Genomic DNA, 16,838 nt, shown 5'->3' on the forward strand with positions numbered 1-16,838 from the left:
GCAAAAAAAGGATTCTATTCTTTGCTCCGCTCATGTTTAAATGGTTTATTTCAACATTTTTTAATCAATTTTTAAATAGAATTGTAGAGGTAACATTTGAACTAGTAAAGAAATGGATAATATTGTGTTCCCACAGGGAATGCACAAACTATCGACAACCTCACAAACTATATGTTTTTTGTTGGCAACCTTGCAAACTCATGAACTTCTATCCCTTATTAACGCATGTCCACACCCCTATTAGCCTTTCCCCTCTCTCTCTCTCTCAAAATTTGCATGGTTAGGTTTTCCAGTTACTTCTTTTCATGGTTAGGGAATTCCCACTTTACCATCTCCCAACCCCTTGGGATGGAAGTTCAAACAGATTTCAGGCGTCCTTGAAAGCTCAGGCAGACAATGTGTCCATAAATCTCAACAATGTTTACCCTTCAATTATTATTTCATGTGGAAAGGCTCGAGAGGCAGGCGCCTTCAACTTACTTTATGGTGAAAATCCATTGAAAAATTCATTCACACTGTTGTTGTTAGAGTTTGCATTGGTCATCATCCTCACTCGTATCCTCCGTGTTCTTCTCAAGCCTTTCAAACAACCCAGAATTGTCTCAGAAGTCATTGTACGTTCCTCTTCTCCCTAAGGGTTCTTGCATATTAATTTGTTACTACATATATGCATATACAAAAATGTTCATGCACGCACTCGCTAAGCATTCAAAGCATTGATTCGAATGCCCAAAGAGTCATCTGCAGTCGAACCTTCATGTATGTGTGCATATATCATATATATCATTCTAAAGTTCATATATTCTTAACTAGGTTTGTATGGAATTCACCATTTTGGTATTACAATTGACTTGATTAAGTTTGTTTAGGGTGGTATATTCATTGGACCGTCAATTTTAGGCCGCAGTGAAAAATTTACCTCAGTTATGTTCCCCAAAAATTCACAATTCATAGTGAAAAATATTGGAGCAATTGGATTCACTTATTATTTTTTCTTGTCCGGAGTGAAAATGGACATTTCCCTAGTGAAAAAGGCAAATAAGAAACAATTGTACATAGCATTTGCTGGAGTACTCCTCCCTTTCATACTTATATCAATTGTTGCATTCGCTTTGCGCAAGTCCATGGACAAAGAACTAGCTAGAATTTCTTCACTCGGATTCATTTCCTCCGGCTTGGCCCTACCATTGTTTCCGATCATCCACTCCATCCTCAAAGAGCTCAACCTTCTGAGCTCAGAGATCGGACGACTGGCATTGTCGATATCGGTGATAAGCGATGCAATGGGAGTTGGTGTAATGATTGTATTTGAGGCAGCTAAGCAAGGTGAGGGCAACCACCTGGCTGTGTTATGGTACTTGATTTCTTTGGTTGTTTTTCTGGCCTTCATTGTTTTTGTGATTAGGAGGAGTTTGGTGAGAATTGCTGAGACCACCCCAGAGGGGCAGCCAGTGAACCAAGGGTATGTGGTGATGATTTTTTTGGGGGTTTTAGTGATGGGGGGTTTGGCTGACATAACCGGGATCGCGATCGCAAACGGTGCATTCTGGTTAGGTTTGGCGATCCCGGATGGCCCTCCAATTGGATCAACAATTGTGGAGAGGAGTGAGATGGTTATAGTGGATGTTTTGATGCCATTTTCTTTTGCATTGGTTGGGCTTTCTGTGGATGTGAATGCCATGAGCTCTGCTGGTTGGTCAAGCTTGAGTCCCATGTTTGCCATCACTCTGACTGCCTATGTGGCTAAGTTGCTTGGAACCCTAATCACTTCTGCCTTCTTTGAGTTGCCACTCAGGGATGGTGTTACGCTCAGCTTCATGATGATCCTAAAAGGTCAAGTGGAGATAGTGGTTTTTCTCCATTGGATGGACAAAAAGGTAAACGTCATTGGCATGCATATGAAAGAAATGTTAAATGGACTTATGGAAAGTATGAAGATCATGTTACATGGCAGTTAATTTGTACTTCTTGCAGTATATGACATTGTTAATAAACACAGTAACTGCTATATTAGACGGTAAAAACAAATGACTGAGATCTTCCATTAATTGCATAAAGAAAGTTTCTTAGATTTGTTGCCAAGACATTTTATTCCTAATATATATATATATATATATATATATATATATATATAGTCTCCTGACAACTGTTAATGTTATTGAGAGACACTTCAAAAGAATCAAACTTGAGAAAACTTCTTACATATCATTTTGGTGTTTTTAACTATAATCGAGTTTTGATGAGCTTATTTGTTTTGCGCCTACTATTTCTTCATGTACCGGCTTGTGCTTATATCTAAACTACATTGCTTTTGAATTTAGGGTGTAGCATTTTTACTTTTCCTAGAAATCATAAACGAAACATATTTCTCCTCATCCGAACTCACTTGCTAGCTGTTTTGTGTGTATATATGCACAGATAATGGGGATTCCAGGGTTTACAATGATGGTGCTATCCCTCACTACGATGACTGCAATATCCACACCCTTGATTAGCATCCTTTACGACCCAACGAGGCCATACATGGTCCATAAACGGAGAACCATCCAGCACACTCCTCAGGCGGACGCAGAACTTCGCATAGTCCTATGTATATATGATGAAGATAGCACAGGTTCCCTCATCAACTTTCTTGAGATTTCCAATCCAACTCTAAGCACCCCGTTCGTAATCTTTTCTCTCCGTCTCGTCGATCTTGTTGGCCGGGCTTCTCCTGTGCTTATAGACCATGAAAAGCAAGAAGAGCATGATTCAAAATATGCAGTTTGTCACACAATCCACAATGTCTTGCAGCAATACCAAGAAACCAAAGGTGAGTGTGTTAGGCTCCATCCCTTCACAGCAATAGTGCCAAATAGAACAATGTACCAAGACATTTGTGACCTAGCTCTTGTGAAAAAGGCCACAATTATAATCTTGCCTTTTCACAAGGAGTGTTTGGATACTGCTGGACGACAATTAACAGGAATTGTGAGGCATGGGGTTGGATCTGTCAATTCAAATGTGTTGGCCCATGCACCTTGCTCAGTTGGAGTTCTGGTTGACAAGGGTCATGTTAGACATAACAAACTGGCAGTTAGAAACACTGAGCTACATTTTGCCGTGCTATTTTTGGGCGGAGCGGATTCTAGGGAGGCATTATGTTATGCAGATAGGATGGCCGGGAACTTAAACGTGTCGCTGACTGTGATTCGGTTTCTTTCGCACAATTTTGTAGGTGATGATGAGATGGAGAAGAAGTTGGATGATGGCGTTGTGACGTGGTTTTGGGTGAAGAATGAGAGGGATGAGAGGGTGAGTTATAGAGAAATAACGGTGAGGAATGGGGAAGAGACAATCTCAGCCATTCAATCAGTGAATGATGATACTGAAAATAATTATGACCTTTGGATTGTGGGAAGGAAACAAGGGATCAATCCTGTGCTTATATCTGGGCTCTCATATTGGAGTGAAAATGATGAGTTGGGAATAATTGGGGACTATATTTCCTCTCTTGATTTTTGTTGTACTGCTTCTGTGTTAGTGGTACAACAGCAGATTTTGAGAGGGCAAGGGTCAGATAGTACAAGTGGAAGGTTTGCATGTAGCCCTAGCCCTACTCAAAAGGTGAAGGATTTGTTGATTTCATGGTGTAGGTAACTAGAGTTTGGTATTTCATAAACCAATGTATGTATTGCTAGCTAGGTTAAGGCTTTGACAAATGGCATTTGAAAGAGAAATAGGGAATTGCAACGAGCTGAGGTAGAATTAATAGAGTTTAGGTGATTGAATAAAATTGGTACAATGGTGCCCACACGATGCTATATATTTGAATCGTATAAAATATGTAGAAAGTTCTAAATATATATACGTATATAGGCAATACCATTTTCATGTAAAAGCTTAAAATGATGTCATACAAACTTCCATAAAAAAAAAAAAAGAATTGTTATTGGCACTCCAAAATTCTCATCGTGCACACCAAAATTTCTATATTTACAAAACGAAAAATACACTTGTGAGAAGTGCAAAATAAATCTTTGAACAGCCAATAACAATTCCAAAAATAAAGAGCAAATTAACTCCACATATTCAAAAGAAATTTGATAAACCCTGTGGACTAACAGAAGTAAAATGAAACTTAATTTTGTTGCATCAAGATGAGTGGACTCATGAATTATATTCTTCATGGTCAGAATATATATATGATTAAACAAAGTGCCCTGTTGGATAATTAGTAGAGCCATTCAAAGAAAAAAGCAATTAACTTCTTTGGTCCTAATTACAAAATCTATTAGCATATGTGGGCTTTGATTAAAAGGTTAATGGTCACCAAAATATTCCAGTTGCAATATATAATAATGCATGGAATATCTACTAAGTTTCTAATAAATCCAAAGTCCGTTTCTTTCTCTTCCTCCGTTTTCCTGCACCCAAAACCAGAAAGACGAAAATCTTAATTAAACTCAAGATCTCAAGAGGTCGAAACCACGTTGAGTAACAGTTTCAAAAAGAAAGGATTAAGACGTAAATACTGATAGGAATAACAAAAGGATTAAGACGCAAATTTACTGTCGAGAAGAGAGAACGACAACTCAAGAAACGCAATACTAGGTGACCCCACGAGTCCCAAAGGGGTATTTTTGTCTTTGTGTGAGCTGAAAAAAAATAAGGGATAAGATTAGTGAAAATGGGGACAAATTTGTGAAAACACTACGTTTATGAACAGTAACTCTTTGTTTGGGTTTATAAATAAATTTGATGTCGAGAAGAGAGAATGACAGCTCAAGAAACGCAAACTAGATGACCCTATACGAGTCTCAAAGGGGCATTTTTGTCAATTCAAAGTGTGAGCTGAAAAAAAAATCAACGAAGAAGAACAAGAAAAATGGGGGCAAAATCATCAAAACATTGTGTTTATGAATAGTAACTCTTCGATTGGGTTTTAGTATGTATATAATATAATTTGCATGTATACATAGTGATGTAACATATGCTATTACATGTACAGATACTTCATATCATGCACTCATTTTATATTCTACTTCAACTCAAAACATAAACATAATTAAGCACCTATTCTCGACTCTTTAACAAAGTTTATCATCTTCACTACAAAAGAAATTTTCATTAGCACTTCTGCGTCATAAATTTTTCTGAGTACCAATAATTGTTACTACAATTAAAAAGAGATCCAAATGAAATATATGAACCTTATGATGGAAGTCATCTTGTATTTTGTTTATTTTGCACCTACGTAGGGGATAAATGCTGGTAACCTCTTAAGCTATAACTACCTTGTAATGTCAAAAAGAAATTTTGATCCAGAGTGTGCTGATCAAATATTTGGGTGAATAATTATAAGGAAAACTAATGAAAATGGCTTGAAAACTTTGAGTTTTAACAATAAGAACAAAATAAAGGGTAAAGTGAATACTACCAAGATTGACTTTTTAGTGTAAAAAATGTGGTTTTTCTTTATGAATAGTACCAGAAGTTTTTCGTTAAAGTTCCTATAATTATACAAATTGTTTGGATTTGCTAATATTGGGCTTGTATTACCAATTTCAAGGTCCATTTACAAATCAAAACAAAGAAATTACTTTCTATTGGAGTCCAAGCCCAAAATCTTTCACTTCCTTCCACGCCCTCTCCCTCCTCCAGGACCCTCCACTCGCTACAAGTTCCTCCATTGTTGTGCTGTAACTCTCTCTGTCTCTCTCTCTCTGTCTCTCTCATATTCTAGCTGATACAATTGTCTCTGTTTTATCTGATGTATTTCGCGAATTGAGCGACTACCCAAATCTTAATTTCATAAAAGACGACGACTTTTAGCTGAACCACTCACAGTGAGCTCCAGTTAATCCGACCCAGAAAGGTCTTTCTCATTCCAATCTAGCTTTCTTGATCGAAAGCCATCGCTATCGATTTTTCAGCACCAGAATTTTTGAGAAGAAAACTCCTTTCAACTTCCTCCTGCAGCAATGGACGACGATGGGTCCAACCCATTGCGCCGAATGTCGAGTCGAACTCGAAAGGTTGCTTCGAAAATGACTGCTGCCCTCCAGAGTAGTGACAACCGCACGCAGGTATACACACACAAACGTATATATATTTTATAATATTTTGGTGATTTTTTTTTCTGTGAATTTGTATAAGTTTATTAGTGTTGATGGGTTATGCTGGTTGGTTTTAGGCTGCCCTTGCTCGGCTTGAAGCTTTGGAAAATGATAATGCTGGTTTGGAGACGGTAGAAGTTAACGACGATGATGAAGCTTCTCTTGACGATGATGATGGTAATTTTTTTATGCAACTTCTCTTTAAACTCTCTGTTCTTGTTGGGTTATTATTTTCGTATTTGTTTTCGAAAACAAGTTATTATCTTGTATTAGGCAGTGGAGACTCTGTTGAATGATTTTGCATCCAAAACCGAAGTGCATTGTGATATCAATATATGCATTTTAAGCTTTTGTGGCTGGGCAATGCTTATTAAGTTATTAGCTATGGTGTACAAGTATGGCCATCAAATGGTATGTAAGAACAGAAGAGATTCGTGATCAACCTCTCTCTCCCTCTCTCTTGTCACTTGAAGTTATTTCAGTGAGTGGTCTATCGAAGTAACAATTTGAATTGCTGCTGCAGTGTTTATAACAAAGAAGCAGTCTAAGGGCACCAAGCGTAAAACCCGGCAGGCAAAAGCTCTTGAGGCCAAGAAGGCCCCAAGAACATTCCTTGAGCTTCTGCATGAGGTAACAGGGATTTTGCTGCACGTATTATTTTAGGATTTGAATTGCTTTGATGTGTCTTTCCTTACATAATTTTTCTCATGGAAACAGGCAAATCTCGACTCCTTGCCTCCTCATGTTCCTTCTTATCTGAAGGCAGCAGTGGGACCACCAAGCTCTACCTCCCGGCGCCATTTCTGCACTGTTTGTGGTTCTGCTGCCACCTACACATGTGTGAGATGTGGGGTGCGATTTTGCTCGGGTCGTTGCCAGAATATACACAATGATACTCGATGTTTGAAGTTTGTTGCCTGATTGGTGAGTGGTTTTAACCAACACATGCAGCTTTAGTGAACTGGATGCTGATTCATGTTGATTATCCATAACTATTGTTTCTATGTTGTTAGTAGTTACCGTAATCTTGTTTATATTGACATTTTGGTTTTAGTCTCCCTGAGAAGTAGGTGTACCATCGTTTACGCTAACATTTTGTTCTAAGGCAAACGGTTCTAAAAAGAAAGAAAGAAAGAAAAAACCAAATTTATCCAGCTGTGGTTAATTGAATTTTTTCTCTTGCAATCAAAGAAATTGCATCTCCTCACTAAATACCATATGCTTCGCATATCATGTGTCTTTCCTGCTTTTTTCTTTTTATTGTTTGATAATAGATTATGGAGGATTAGTCAACTTGGTTATGATCTTCATGTTAGGAGTTGAGTTCGCTGTAAGAGTTGCAGTGGTTTATTTCTATAACGGTTTTATGTAGACTGGACGGTGCGCCCTTTGGGGAAGTTGGCACCATCTCACAACATATAAGCTAGGTTTATCTTATGTCATGTTTCCTTCATATTTTGAGCTATCAACTGATCATCTGAAAGCCGGTGTTGAGAGCATGAATCCCGCATCGGGAAAAGAAGGGACCTTGCATGTGCTTATAAGTAATTGGGTTATTCCCCAAACTATCATTTGGTTTTATGGTGGAACCTCAACTTCTTCAGCCGGACTGAATAAGATATGTATTCTGAACTGTTCAAATCTAAAATTCCTTTCCTTGAATTTGGGAACATAACATGACAACGTAGCTGCTTGTTGGAGCACTGTCCAACTCTTGACTCGATACTGGAAAAGAAATCACAATGGGAACTCATTGACAAATTCAACCTAACAAAACGACAACAACAAAGCCATATCCCACTAAGTGGGATCGGCTGTATGAATCTTAGAACATCATTACGCTTGGTTTTGCGCCAAATTCAACCTAATACATAATAATCTAAGAATGCAATAGAACAACAAGTATTTCAATTTCTATAGTGAAATCCAACTACTAGTGTGATCTTCTGCTGATAATTTAGCATCGCGGTAGATCTGCTGGAGGAGGAATTACAGACTGTAGTGGTCCGTTTCCGTTCTCGACTAGAAAAGCCATTGCCAAACCCAGGAAGAGATGTGCATCTAAGTGACAATGCATCAGCCAGACACCTATTTGGATTAAGAAGTGAAAAAACATCAAAATAGTGTACAAAAATAAGTTAGAAGAAAGCTTATGATACGAGATTAGCATGTTACCTGGATTATCAGCCTTAAATCGAATAGCTACCCATCCTCCTGGAGGTGTTCCGATGGTATTCCTCTGTGGCGGGTCAATGAGGTTGAATTTCGCTGGATCTGTTCTGGGGTTGTAGTTTCCAAATCCTGATCCAATCACATAGAAATGGTACCCATGAAGATGCATAGGGTGGTCCTCAGTTGTCACAATACTGGTGTCCTGAAGCACTATTTGTACATTAGCACCATACTTCAACTTGTAGAGCTTAGTTCCACGACGAGGTGACCATAGTCCCCGGGGCACATTTCCGGTATAATTGAATTGCACAGGAGGAACAGGTGGAAAGTCTGTGGTGAAGACACCAGGTACACCACTGTAGGCGGCTTGCATTAAGGAGGTGCTTCTTGGGAATACAAAGGAAACATTGTTCATGCTAGCTGCAAAGCGGGTGTTATTTGGTCCTTGACACCGAGGGCTGTTAGGAACTGTGCAGTTATTCAGTCCTAAACCCACAATGAAATACAGGTTCTCGTCAATCTGTGTGGGGACTTTGACCTGGGATGGGCTCTTTAGCTGAGCAGTGAATGCAGTAGAAGTTGCTGTGTCGTTGTAAGCTGGCAACCTAGGCAGTAGTGGTGCTAAAGGTTTGCCGTTCTTTGAACAAGCAGCATTCTTGTACTCAAGGATGGCAGTGGTGGTGGTATTGTCGAAGGGCGCATTCTGGGCAGTCTGATAGGCACGAGCAGCCACGTAGTAGCGAGCAGGGGGCTGATTAGCAGTAACCAGAACATCGGTTGTTTGGCCAGGCCCTAGCATGATAACTCTGGTTGTGAAAGGTTTTGTGTAAGCTGCATCAGCGCTCACAACAGTCAGTTGGTGGTTGGCAACAGTAAAGAAGAGTTCTTGATTGAGTGCAGAGTTGACGACTCTCAGGAGAAGTGACTCGCCCGATTCAACTGGAATTCGAAGGGTTTCTGCATTGCCATGTTTCCTTATGTCAACACATTGTACATCATTTTATTTTTGCATATTCAAGCAAAGTGGATTTTAGCAAACCTTGTTTGGAACATCTGTAAAGATCACCAGGCTGGCCATTAATGGTGTATGCATCAGAGACATTGGGTGCTCCTCCTGTGAAAGCCGCAAGCCTCTGGACATCGAGGGGGTTTCGATCAAACCATTCCCCAAGAAGAAGGGGAACTTCTCGTTTCGGCATTGGGAAGGGGTAGGGAGAACCCAATCTAGGGTAGATGATGAGGGCTCCGTAGACAGTGGCTCTAAGCCATCTGCTGTGAGCATGCCACCACAAAGTGCCCTCTTGGTCTGTGATTGTGAACCTGTATGTGTAAGTAGCTCCTGGCTGGATAGGGCATTGTGTGACGTATTCAGGACCATCTGCCCATGGATTTCTCTGCTGCTTCAGTCCATGCCTGAAAGATATAGAAGAATAAGCACTGGAAAAACCTGGGGCGAACACTAGACAGATAGATAGACATTAAGCCGTGTATAAACCATGATTTGGTGCCCAATCTCGATACAATACTTGATCGTCAAAGCATTGTACTCCCGAGTTAGCGCCAACCCTCTTTGTTTGTCAGATATAGGTTGGACCAGAGCCTTATTAAGTCGTACCCAGTGCACAAGGCTCCCGCTTTACGCAGGGTCTGAGAGAGGTGAATGTTGGCTAGCCTTACCCCCATTTATGGAGAGGCTGCTCTCAAGTCTCGAACCCGAGACCTACCGCTCATGGGCGAAGGCATTTGCCATCGCACCAAGTGCGACCTCTTAGCAACAGCAGAAAATTCAAAAGAATCGTAAACTATGATGAAAGAATACCAGTGGATGGTGATATTGTATTTTGCTCTGTTGGTAACTTTGACGGCAATGGAATCTCCATTTCTGACTTCCAAAGTTGGTCCCGGGAACTGACCATTCACCGTGATTGTGGTGTGGGTTCTGCACAGCCTCCTCACCGGCTTTGCTTCAACCTATTTCGAAATTTCCACACAAATCTAAGGCGTTATGAATACGAATATACAAATATGAAGATGACTGTATACGAATGAATGAATACATACTACGAATTCATGGAAGTGATCTTCTGCAGCAGAGAAAGAAGCTAAGAAAGTGAGGAAGGCAAGGCCAAGCAGAAGGGTAAATGTGGAAGCCTCCATTGCCTTGTGAATTAACTTGCAGTAGCAGCAGTGGTGGTGGTGTGAGCTTAGACTTGTGAGGGAGGACCTATTTATATATTTCTGGATTTAGCGGGAAGGGGAAGAACAAATATTAATTAATTAATTGATTTTTAATTTTATATTTGGAGGGATTGCCCATGTAAATTAGGTTTGTAGGTCAAATTGGACACTTAAGATCTTTGGGACATATTAGTCCAACCATAAAGGGAATTGGTTCACCCACTATGCCCTCTTCAACCAAGTCTTAAACAAATGGAGATTCTATGCTTTGAGCATGTCAATTCCTTGTGACTCTCAAGGGATAGAGAGTTACGCTTTACTTGATGTGAACAATCGAAAAGCTCGATGGTCGGAAAATGTTAACTATTGACCGTCAAGTGTACCTTTATGCCAGATCCTAAATTTAGACCATTTATTTAGACTGACATAAACAAACAACGTAATATGATAGACTGTATGTAATACGAGAAATGATCATTGTCGTTCTTGTTTCATCATCTCCATGCATGGAAAGTGAATCACACTACCACTTGTCCATCATCTATCTTGCCTTGTGGACCAAGACACTTTCAAGCATTCTAAATTTTCTCATTCACCCATTTTTTGGTATTTTTCTTGTATTATTCAAACCTATAAATTAAATAGGGAGAGTTAAAGGGGGTTGAATTTTGGGTTGATTTGGTAGGGAGGAAGAAGAAGAAAGGAATAATTTTTGTTGCATTAGTTGACTAATTTTTTCCGTTATGAAATTGATGCAACAAAATTCATGAAATTGATGCAACAAAATTCCACCTTTGGAATTCCATGGACCTAACAAGTTTCCTACCCTTATCACCTCCACCATCTTCACTCAATAATTTCAATCCTCCTGCTCAATTATTCGAACCCATATTTCTTTATTATTTTTAAATTAGTATTATTAAGGAGAGTCGGTTGAGGTGGTTTGGACACATGAATCGAAGACATACAAATGTTTTAGTTAGAAGATGCAGTTGTGAGACGGAGGTTAGGGCAATAGGGGTCGAGGAAGACCTAGAAAGACTTTGAATGAGACTTTAACAAAAGATATAGAATACTTGGAGCTAACAGAAGACATCGCAAGACCGAGCGCATCGTCGTTCTATGATTCATAGAGCCATCCCCACTTAGTGGGATAAAGTTTGGTTGTTCTCGTTGTAAGGGAGGGAGGATTCGAACTTACTGCAATATTTTACGGAACGGGGAAGTTTTGAACCCGAGATACATAAGTGAAAACCCAAAACCCTATCTACTAGGATATTGGACCACATGCGATTCGAATCCATATTTCGTATCTCCATAAAATTTCCCAAAACGTATTCTACGGATGATTACCGTACAAAACAAAAGGGTTGAACAAGATACCCCGAAGTGTCACTCATTAGCTGAAAACCTTAGTTCTTCTTGAGTAAACCATTGATTCCCATGTTTATTAAAATAAGATTTGTTAGTTAACCAACAAGGATTAAAAGTAATAAGTTCCAAAAGCAAAGTAGGATCACACTAACACCTGTGAACAGCTTCACGAAGTTTGGATATTCTTTGATGATTTCTCTTTCAAAGTGTTTAGTGTTTGTTTAAACATTAATCAAGGCACTAATTAGCATGATGAGTAGTTAATCTTGTGTATTTCTTAATGATTTCAAATGAAGTAGGTTCTCTCCAGATTTTGTTGTAGAAGAGAGGATATCTGTCTTGGATGCTCCCAGCCAATTAGAAAAATTCAGAAGAGATGTATTAGGTAGCCTGCCAACTGACTTTGGAGCAATCAAATCATCTATGATTTTTTTCGGTTCCTAATCCTAATCTTAGAAACTTAGACTATGACATGACAAATAATACATTTACTCACGTTGCGATTCCATTGTCGTTTATGATATTTGAACTCCCAGCCTCCAAAGTTTAAATCGGAATACCACTAGATTGAAGACATGTTTGAAAATGTTTTTATAATAGGAATTGTTATTAGCATACCAAAAATTTCATTTGACACTCCAAACCTTTTATAATTAAAAAGAAAAATACACTTGCGAGGAGTGTAGAATGAGATTTTTGGAATGCTAATAACAATTCCCTTTATAATAACTAAAAACGCTGTCAGATCTTCAAACGCTTCTAACCAAGTTTGGCGTAAAAAGTTAAAAGTGCTTATGGGTTCAAAAAAGCACTTGACAAGTGCTTCCTAGAACTGGAAGCACCTGCTATGCCTTCAAAGTGCTTTTTCAAGAAGCGCTTGCACTTATATTAAAAATTGCAATATATTTTTTGTTGATGCACAAAATCAGTGAGGACTTTGGTACAACAGAAAGTGTTAAGTTTGTGACCTTCGCTAGATTGCTCCAGTCACTAGTGTGGATAAGTATATAAATAGATAGAGACAGGGAAGCAAACACAAGATGTACGTGATTCACCCAGATTGGCTACGTCCACGAAGTAAAGGAGTTTTCATTAATTGTGAAGGGTTTACATAAGTACATAGGTTCAATCTCTGCTTTTGTGAGTATTAGTGAATGATTTAGTACAAATGACATTAGGAAATATTGTGAGAGAATGATCTCTATTTATAGAAGAGAGTTTCTAGTTTCATTCTGACATTGACACGTATTGTGTTGTGATTGGCTTCTGATGTTGACACGTGTCGCGCTATAATTGGCTTCTGATGTCGACATGTGTCACACTGTAATTGGCTTCCTAGTTGGAGGGAAACTCTTCTAGGCCCTTGACGGTATAACGTTGACCGGTGCTCAGTAGTTTCGGGATTGGTCAAGTATGGTACAAACAATACTCCCCTAAGTTCCCGAGTAAAGGAAGCTCCTCGGTTGGGGACTTCCAAAATCCAAGCCATTGAGTAATCACGAAACTTCTTAGTACCAAAGTGTGGTATCATTTTCACTTGCCTTATCTGTCTCATATGTAGATGTGGCATTTTCTCTAAAAGTACTTTTCCTTCATCCAGGGGTGGTATCTTTAACCGATGAAGATGCACAAGGTAATGTATCAATTTCACTTGAAGTTTACTTATAGTTTCGGGCTTGGTCAAGTGCAATACAAACCCTATAGTAGGAGTCCCCCAAGTCGCCGAGCTAGAAGATTTGCCGAATGAGGTAACAGACAAGGTAAGCAATCAGACTTCTAAGCAAGCAACTTGGATCGGAGGTTCAACTTCAGCTTCCGGTTGATTGTTCTCCTTCTCCTTGTGTCGTAAACAGTAACAAGGATAAGGAGAAGCAAATGGAGAAGAGATGATATGAGATACTTTTTCTTTTGAAGAAATAACTTTCTACATGCTTATTCTTGAGCTGGGCTGGAGGGTTTTCTGGTTTCCTCCAGAGTATAAAGCCGACTCAAGAATTTGAGGGTCAAAACAAGTCCATCAAATCTAGAGTAAGTTCGACCTTGATGATATGTGATATTTTTGCTATTGACAAAGTAGTAGATGTATCGACACGTGTTCTGTTACGCTTGTCTCCACATGCTTCCTTGTATCCTTCTCACTTGCCCTATCTATTCCTCAGACAGATATGGTATCTTCTCTGGAAGCATAAGATGTTAAAGATGAGTATCGAGAGCAATGCCAGGTAAGTAATCAGGCAAAGGGTTCTAAGCAGTCAGTTCCTGACTGGAAGCTTGATTCCAAATGCTGACTGATTGCTCTCTTTCTCATTGTCTTGCAGGTAAAAACAATGCCAAAGAAAAAGACAAGGAAAAAACATGATATGGGATACTTTTGCTTTTAACCCTGATGATATAAGATACTCTTGCTCCGGTGTGGCTTGTTTGCAGAGGTATTATCCGGAGGAAAAGAAGCTGAGTATTTCGAGAGACTCTGCTAAAAGTGCCCTTTTGGATATGAAGAAAAGTTGAACATTTTTTTTTATTTGCAGGTCTGCCTGGCTGTGGAAGATAGAGGTCGACATATATAGGAGTCTCCCTAACAACAAGTAATAGTGCTATTCCTTTACCCTTCTTGGTCATAACAATGTAGTGGGAGCTGCAAGCTTCACGTGTTTTAACTTTGTCAGAGCACTTTGAAAAGTGGCTTGTGGCATCTGGAAAGCTGATGTTGCGTGTGAAGATTGCAGACAAGTCTTATCCAAGGAAATCTGGCTCTCGAGGTTCGGAGAGCGGTGCCTCTTCGATTTTTGAACAAGCAATCTTGTCGGGGATCTGGCTCTCGAGATTCAGATAATGGTGCCTCTTCGATTTTTGAGAAAGCAATCCTGTTGGGAGTCTGACTCTTGAGATTCGGAGAGTAGTGTCTCTTTGATTTTTGATAAAGTAATCCTGTTGGGAGTCTGACTCTTGAGATTCAGAGAGTAGTGTCTCTTCGATTTTTGAGAAAGTAATCCTGTTGGGAGTTTAACTCTTGAGATTCGGAGAGCAGTGTCTCTTCGATTTTTGAGAAAGTAATCCTGTTGGGAGTCTGGCTTTCGAGATTCGGATGGCGGTGCATCTTCGATTTTTAAGCACGTAATCTTGTTGGGAGTCTGGCTCTCGAGATTCGGAGAGCGATGCCTCTTCGATTTTTGAGCAAGCAATCTTGTTGGGAGTGTTTTCTCGAATGTGAGTAAAGGTTGGGCATTTTTACCATTCTGCCTTGCCACGGAGCACGGAGGTTGACACATATTGGGACTTTATAGTTATCAAGCAGTGGTGCTGTTCCTTTACCCTTGTGGGTAATAGTATGGTAGCTGGACCTTTAAAATTGATATGTCTAACCTTTGTCAGAGATCTTTGGCAAAGTTATTTGTGGTACCCGAGGAGCTGATGTTGCTTGTGGAAAGTGCTGCCTCTTCGGAATCCGGAGAATGGTGCCTCTTCGATTTTTGAACCAATGGCCCTGTAGCCCTTTCTTTTATAAGGGTACCAATTGTGTGTAAGAAGTACATTCAGAGAGTTATTACTTGTAGGAATTTTCCCCTTACTTCAAAGATTTATTGCACCTCATTTCTCCTTCATCATTTCTGATAATGTCTGGCCCATTCGACCGTCGTTTTGACTTGAACTTTGGTGAAGAGGCAGCCATGCCTTCTCAAAACAATATATGGCGCTCATCATTCTTATCCCCTACTGGTCCTCTTACCGTTGGGGACTTTATGATGAAGAATGATATGACCGCTGCGGTGGTGGCCAGGAACCTTCTCACTCCTAAAGATAACAGACTATTTTCTAAACGGTATGATGAGTTGGCTGTTAAGGATTATCTGGCTCTCAGTGTTCAATGTGCAGGTTCTGTGTCTAATATGGCCCAACGCTTATTTGCTCAAACCCGCCAAGTTGAGTCATTGGCAGCTGAAGTGATAAGTCTCAAACAGGAGATCAGATGGCTCAAGCATGAGAATAAACAGTTGCGCATGCTTGCACATGACTATGCTACAAACATGAAGAGGAAGCTCGACCAGCTGCAGGAATCTGATGGTCAGATTTTACTTGATCATCAGAGGTTTGTGGGTTTGTTCCAAAGACATTTATTGTCTTCGTCTTCTGGAGTTGTACCGCATAATGAAGCTCCAAATGATCAACCTTTGGTGCCTCATCCTTCTGGGGTTCTGACTAGTATTGAGGCTCCGAATAATCACCCTCTGGTGCCTCCTCTTTCTGGAGCTCTGCCGACTACTGAGACTTCTCCTGAGCAACCTTTGTGAAGGCTCTCTCTTGTTTGTTTATTTTGATTCATGTATATGTACATATTTGTAACTTATCAGAGATATCAATAAACAAGTTTTGCTTCATTTCAACGTATTGTGTTAAATGCACAAATGCCTTCTTCACTAAGTTCTTTAAATTTTTCCTTTTGTTGAAGCTTGTATGTTGAAGCTTTGTGAGTGAAGCATGTAGGTTGAGGTAGTGCTCCCTTAATTTCTTAAGTGAGGAAAACTTCTCGTTTGGAGACTTGAAAAATCCAAGTCACTGAGTGGTCGTGAGATTTCCGAGTATCAAAGTGCAGTAGCATATGGTAGGAGTCCCCCAAGTCTCCGGTTGAGGGAGTTGACAAATGAGGCATTTCCTTCTAATTTCTGAATTTTTTCGATTTTTTTTTTCGAATTTTTGAATTTTTGAATTTTAAAAAATAAATAAATATATATATATATATTAAAACTTTGTAGGTGAAGTTTTGGTGTTGAAGCTTTGTAGGTGAAGTTTTGAGGTTGAAGCTTTGTTGGGTACCATGAATTAATTTTGCTTCATACTATCTTGATCAAGATAGTGTGAAGCTTTTGTGTTGAAGCTTTGTAGGTGAAGCTTTTGTGGTGGGGGAAGCTTTTGTGGGTGAAGCTTTTGTTGGTGAAGCTTTTATGGGTGAAGCTTTTGTAGGTGAAGTTTTTGTGGTTGGTGAAGCTTTTGTGGTGGGTGAAGCTTTTGTGGGTGAAG

The 16,838-nt window shown here is 39.6% G+C and overlaps 3 protein-coding genes across 3 annotated transcripts; 2 read left to right on the top strand and 1 right to left on the bottom strand.

The window, feature by feature from the left end:
• Window positions 1-201: 201 nt before the first annotated feature.
• Window positions 202-3,843, top strand: LOC126614739 (cation/H(+) antiporter 24-like). Its single transcript, XM_050282391.1, has 3 exons — window positions 202-614; window positions 870-1,877; window positions 2,419-3,843. Exons 1-3 carry the CDS (start codon window positions 306-308, stop codon window positions 3,637-3,639), a joined length of 2,538 nt encoding a protein of 845 aa, XP_050138348.1. The 5' UTR covers window positions 202-305; the 3' UTR covers window positions 3,640-3,843.
• A 1,771-nt stretch (window positions 3,844-5,614) lies between these two features.
• Window positions 5,615-7,252, top strand: LOC126616223 (SWR1 complex subunit 6). Its single transcript, XM_050284237.1, has 4 exons — window positions 5,615-6,068; window positions 6,176-6,275; window positions 6,622-6,728; window positions 6,816-7,252. Exons 1-4 carry the CDS (start codon window positions 5,964-5,966, stop codon window positions 7,017-7,019), a joined length of 516 nt encoding a protein of 171 aa, XP_050140194.1. The 5' UTR covers window positions 5,615-5,963; the 3' UTR covers window positions 7,020-7,252.
• A 469-nt stretch (window positions 7,253-7,721) lies between these two features.
• LOC126616220 (laccase-3-like) lies at window positions 7,722-10,465 on the bottom strand. Its single transcript, XM_050284235.1, has 5 exons — window positions 10,332-10,465; window positions 10,090-10,241; window positions 9,310-9,683; window positions 8,274-9,227; window positions 7,722-8,186 (listed from the first exon to the last, which is right to left on the bottom strand). Exons 1-5 carry the CDS (start codon window positions 10,425-10,427, stop codon window positions 8,056-8,058), a joined length of 1,707 nt encoding a protein of 568 aa, XP_050140192.1. The 5' UTR covers window positions 10,428-10,465; the 3' UTR covers window positions 7,722-8,055.
• Window positions 10,466-16,838: the final 6,373 nt, after the last annotated feature.

Source organism: Malus sylvestris, chromosome 3 (genome assembly GCF_916048215.2).
Source record: "Malus sylvestris chromosome 3, drMalSylv7.2, whole genome shotgun sequence".
In the NCBI taxonomy this organism is placed as follows: domain Eukaryota; kingdom Viridiplantae; phylum Streptophyta; class Magnoliopsida; order Rosales; family Rosaceae; genus Malus; species Malus sylvestris.

Coding starts and splice junctions, on each gene's coding strand:
- LOC126616220 (XM_050284235.1), bottom strand. CDS start 10,427: ATGGAGGCTTCCACATTTACCCTTCTGCTTGGCCTTGCCTTCCTCACT. Junction 10,242..10,331: donor ATCACTTCCATGAATTCGTA/GTATGTATTCAT, acceptor ATTTCGAAATAG/GTTGAAGCAAAGCCGGTGAG. Junction 9,684..10,089: donor TACAATATCACCATCCACTG/GTATTCTTTCAT, acceptor TATATCTTTCAG/GCATGGACTGAAGCAGCAGA.
- LOC126616223 (XM_050284237.1), top strand. CDS start 5,964: ATGGACGACGATGGGTCCAACCCATTGCGCCGAATGTCGAGTCGAACT. Junction 6,069..6,175: donor GTAGTGACAACCGCACGCAG/GTATACACACAC, acceptor GGTTGGTTTTAG/GCTGCCCTTGCTCGGCTTGA. Junction 6,276..6,621: donor TTCTCTTGACGATGATGATG/GTAATTTTTTTA, acceptor TTGCTGCTGCAG/TGTTTATAACAAAGAAGCAG.
- LOC126614739 (XM_050282391.1), top strand. CDS start 306: ATGGTTAGGGAATTCCCACTTTACCATCTCCCAACCCCTTGGGATGGA. Junction 615..869: donor GAATTGTCTCAGAAGTCATT/GTACGTTCCTCT, acceptor AAGTTTGTTTAG/GGTGGTATATTCATTGGACC. Junction 1,878..2,418: donor TCCATTGGATGGACAAAAAG/GTAAACGTCATT, acceptor ATATATGCACAG/ATAATGGGGATTCCAGGGTT.